The sequence below is a fragment of the Morone saxatilis genome, unplaced genomic scaffold (assembly GCF_004916995.1).
Source record: "Morone saxatilis isolate NCDOM2014 unplaced genomic scaffold, NCSU_SB_2.0 Contig16, whole genome shotgun sequence".
NCBI classification, from domain to species: Eukaryota; Metazoa; Chordata; class Actinopteri; family Moronidae; genus Morone; species Morone saxatilis.
In genome coordinates, this window is record NW_023339718.1 from 23,081,282 (window position 1) to 23,086,333 (window position 5,052).

General features: G+C 40.7%; 1 protein-coding gene across 1 annotated transcript in view; it reads left to right on the forward strand.

The window, feature by feature from the left end:
• The first annotated feature begins 3,631 nt into the window (after positions 1 to 3,631).
• The window catches only part of LOC118325163 (diacylglycerol kinase delta-like), a 3,874-nt gene continuing 2,453 nt past the window's right edge, over positions 3,632 to 5,052 (forward strand). The window contains exon 1 of the mRNA XM_035657737.1: positions 3,632 to 3,811. Within this exon, the coding sequence (XP_035513630.1) occupies positions 3,674 to 3,811 (138 nt within the window). The 5' untranslated portion in view covers positions 3,632 to 3,673. The remainder of the gene's footprint in view (positions 3,812 to 5,052) is intronic.

Sequence of the window (5,052 nt, forward strand, 5' to 3'; positions counted from 1 at the left end):
AGTAGTAGTAGTAGTAGTAGTAGTAGTAGTAGTAGTTGTAGTAGTAGTAGTAGTAGTAGTAGTAGTAGTAGTAGTAGTAGTAATAGTCCAATGAGGCGTATTGAGAGAGCAGAGGATGATGGGAACTTGTTTACCTTTGACTCCTTGTGTGCCTGTAAAACCTGGAGGACCTCTGAACCCCGTCATCCCTCTTTGTCCAGGGCTACCTGGAGTACCTGAAGGGACACAGATCTGTTATCTTTACTGCTAGTGATCAGTAATAATAATGATCCCTAAATCTGTCAGCAATAGTTGACCATAGGCTCTTATTATATTTCTATGTACTGTAACAACTGTAACAATGATTCTAATATATTACATATATTACAGATTACTGTGTGATTATCTGTTGCTATCTTTAGAACTGCAGTATTAGGAGTATTATGGCTCTCTGTGTGTTACCTGGCAGTCCGCGGTCTCCTCTGTCTCCCTTGGGCCCCTTGCTGCTCTGGCAGTATGTGCAGAGACAGAACCAGGGGATCTGGTCTGCAGGTAGGGGGACCGGTGCCTGCAGCAGCGTCTGGCAGTACGCCTCCAGGGCCCCTGCCGGCGCTTCCGTTACGTTGACTACGTCAGGGTAAAAACTGCTTCCGGGGCCGTACACGGGTGGGTAGGGGGGCATCGGAGGAGTGCTGAAGGGGGGCTCCCAGCCTTCCTCGGAGATAGGTGCAGGCGTCGCCGTGACGATGGGGAGGGGAACCGCCATCAGCAGTAAGTGAAGAATGAAGGTCTGCATGGTCTAAACAGAGAAGTTTCCCATCAGCCACCAGTGTTTACATCATTTCTGTCAAACATGATCAACACCGTACAGAACCTGAAACACCCTGAAGTATCTTAAAGTAAATCCTACCGGCGCCCTCACATAGGAAACCATCTGAATGTGAGACAGGTGAGACAGGAAGGTGCACGCTGTCTCGCTCACTGCTGAAAAAATATTTATTAATCAACTTGCCACTGTGACTCAGTCATGCATAATTCCTTCAACTGCAACAAGTTCAATAAAATGTAAATATATATATGTTATAATCAATATTCATGTTTTGCAGTTGTTCCCTACACAAGGAACTGTTGGAACTTCTCAAAGATACACAGCTTCAATCAATCAGCTTCAACCAATCAGCTTCAATCAATCAGCTTCAATCAATCAGCTTCAACCAATCAGCTTCAATCAATCAGCTTCAACCAGCTTAAATCAATAAACTTCAATCAATCAATCAGCTTCAATCAATCAGCTTCAACCGTCTTAAATCAATCATCTTCAATCAATCAATCAGCTTCAATCAATCTATATATATTATGAAAACTTTTGTAACATAATTGTAGTAGTAATTTCATCATTTATAAGTACAGTTTTAAATGTTCATTTGTTAATTAATAATAAAAATGATTGATTTATTATATAAATTGGAAATCTGCCGTTGGCTTCACATGATTATTAAATAAATTAATATATAAATAATGAAATAAATAAATATAAATATTTTACTCACCAAACTGTCGATTCTTTGAGCCTCTCAAACATCTGAAGTCTCAGTTTCCTGCAGACTCACCTGTCAGCTGCTAATAAAACACCTGATGCCCCGCCCACATGGTGCCCCGCCCACCACACACACAGACTCACAGACACACACACACTAATAATATAATAATATAATAATGTAATAATGTAATAATATAATAATGTAATAATATAATAATATAATAATATATTATATAATAATGTAATAATTTAAAATATAATAAAGTACTAATGTAATATATAATAATGTAATAATGTAATATATAATTATGCGATAATTTGATAATGTATGGTGGGTGGCTTTGGCTCAGAGGCAGAGTGGGTCGTCCCCCAATCGGAAGGTTATTTGTTCGATCCCCAGCTCCTCCTGGCACGTGTCGAAGTGTACCATGTAATTTATAATCATGCAATAATGTAATATATAATAATGTAATAATATATTATATAATAATGTAATATATAATAATATATTATATAATAATGTAATAATGTATTATATAATAATGTAGCTGTCATTATTATTTTTACCTGGCTTTTATTGTGAAGGAACCTCAGAGAGTGAGATCATTAGAGGTTTGTTAACATATACTAATGTTAATAAAGCTCCACAGATTTGGTTCCCAGCCTCTCTTTCATGTGTCAGGTGACCTGATTAGAGACGTCCCGATAATACACAGGTGTAACTGTGATCCTGCTCTGTATGGACCGACTGAAGGCCGTCACCGGATCCTGCAAACTGTCTATAGGTGTGACTTTATTAGTGCCGAGTCCTGGGAATTAGGGTGGGAGCATTCATGTAGGTCAGCTGTGGATGGACCTATGTGGTCATATAGAGCACCTGAGCCAGGGGATACACCCACCTGAGCCAGGTAATTCAATTCAATTCAGTTCAGTTTAATTTGTATAGCACCAAATCATAACAGAAGTTATCTCAGGCATTTTCAAATTAGAGCAGGTCTTAGAACGAACCTCCTCCTTATATACATTTACAAAGGAACCCAACAGAACCACCATGAGCAAGACCTCGGAGAGGGGGCAAGGAAAAACTGCCTTTACACGGAGAGAGAGAGGAGAGGGAGAGAAGGAGACACTGTGCACAAGCAACACAGTAGCAACAACTTACCATTTAATAGTAGTGACTGATGATGAACATGAAGAAGGATGATGACGACGACAACATCAACGCATGGGGACAAATGAGCAGGACAATATTAATATTAGTAACTGTAGTAATAATAATATTTAATATAAATAATACAATAATAATCAGTGATATTAGCAATGGCAGTCTAGCAGGACCATTGACAGGAGGCTCCACCAGGATTCCATGAGAACTGCAGGACGATAAAAGCACAAAAACTCCGGGAAGAAGGTGAAAGTTAGTACAGACATGCATTAATGGGAACATGAATGAGTGCAGAAAAGAGAAGATGAAGAGGAAGAGAGGAGCTCAAGTTGCACCATGGGAGATCCCCCGATAGTCTAGACGATGAGACTCATTGATGAAGGAACTTATTGATGATGTGGCTTATTGATGGGTGTTTTTATGTGTGAATCACATCTGCTTGTATGAATGTGTTCTGATCTGACTGAAGTCTGAAACCTGTGTGTGTGAACTGAAACTAGATCCCAGTAAACAGAAAGACTGGATCCTCCACCCTGACCCTGTTTCTGGACACACACACACAGGTTTCACTGTTAGATAAGAGCGTATAGCCTGTATTCACTTTCTCTGAGGAAAGACATCCCGCCCTCCTCTGGGCTTCCTAATATATTTACAAAAAAACTAAATGAACCACTGATCTACAAATCCACTTTTATTTCTGTCATGTTGAGCCACAACTTTTTATTAACATGTGAACTGAATTTCCGTTAAAAATTCCAGAAGTTTCAGGAACAGAAATCACCCAGTTTATTGTTATTATTGTTATATATTATTATTATTGTTTATATTCATGTTTGTGGTTATTATAGTGTTGGAGGACTTGCTGTAATATCAGACTTTGACCACCAGAGGTCAGTAAGCGCCCCTCTTATCTCCTCCTGTGTGTTGTCTGGTCTCCGCCGCTGGGGGGCGCTCCCTCCCCTGGTCCTCCCCGGGGGTCTGATGGCAGGATGGCGGAGGCAGGGGGACCGGAGTCTGCCGCGGTCCGGTGCCCAGACGAGTCATCGGACAGCGAGCCGGAGCAGGAGCCCGGAACCCCGCAGAAACTCATCCGAAAAGTGTCCACTTCCGGCCAGATCCGCAGCAAGGTAACGAGCCTCTAACGGAGCGGGCCACACAGCGCGAGGAACACCAACCAAACTCCACTCTAAAATCTCACACTTTAACATTAACAGTCTTAATGGACACATTACTTCCAATATCCAATATAATTTAGAACTTTTAATTAGTTATCAGGATCCGCTGTGTGATACCGCACACACCACACACACACCAAACATCACTAATGTTCATAATACGTCATCTTTTATAACCGGGTTGGCACTTCTTCCCCGCGTCCCTTCCTCCGCTCCTCCCTGCTGTCCGTCCGACTGAAGCGTGTAAAGAAACGGGCTTTCAGTTGAAATCACTGCTGATTGGTGGGTTTGGATTCTGCCGATTTAAAGAGTGGTTGTGATTGAACTTTTAACGAGTTTAATCCTCGTTTTAATCACACACTTATTATTATATGAGGAATTTGAACTTTAAATTTGACGGATTTTAAACGGACTTTTGATCCAGTGTTTCTGCCTACGAGAGCAAGCGGTGCATTCAGGGGTAAGGGCCACAGCTGCTGCACTAATAATAACATTACGGGTAATATAATTAACAAATATATTATTTCTGTGGGTTAAAACCTAAAGAAGGAACATTGGAAGTATTTATTTACATCGTTGCACAGAAACCGTTAACTAGTTGAAGCTAACCCAGCTAACTCCTGCTAGCCGACGGGCCCGAAGGAAAGCCCCGCTGTTTCCCACCGCGGCCCCCCGGGAGAGGCGGGGGACAGAGAGGGGAAACCCCGGTGGAGAAAGCGTTAAACGGCCGCTTGTACACATAACGGTCCTCAGTGTATTATGATCAATACTAACAGTTACAAGTTATTAAATATCATCAGAAATAATTAACTGTTCAACATAACGGAACATTTATAATAAACTATATGCTGCCTTCAAGAACGCATCAAAAGCTCGGGAATACCAGTGTCACTGCTCTGAACAGTCACACTGTTTACAGCCTTCACATTACAGTTACTAGAGTTAGAATAGTTTTCTACTGTTTGTTGGATAAAATATGAAATCTACATTATTTACTTACAGACTTTATATGGATTTATTTCCACTGGTAGAATAAATAATAAGTATAAACTGATCTGAATCATCTCAGTTTTATTAATTCATTTAGTTAGTAACTCTATAAAGTGAACGTAGATCTGTCATTTTATTCAGGTAATGCTGCGTTGGCGTCAGATCCCCTTTGTGCCTGAGTCAGCGTTGTGGTTGTCTGTCAG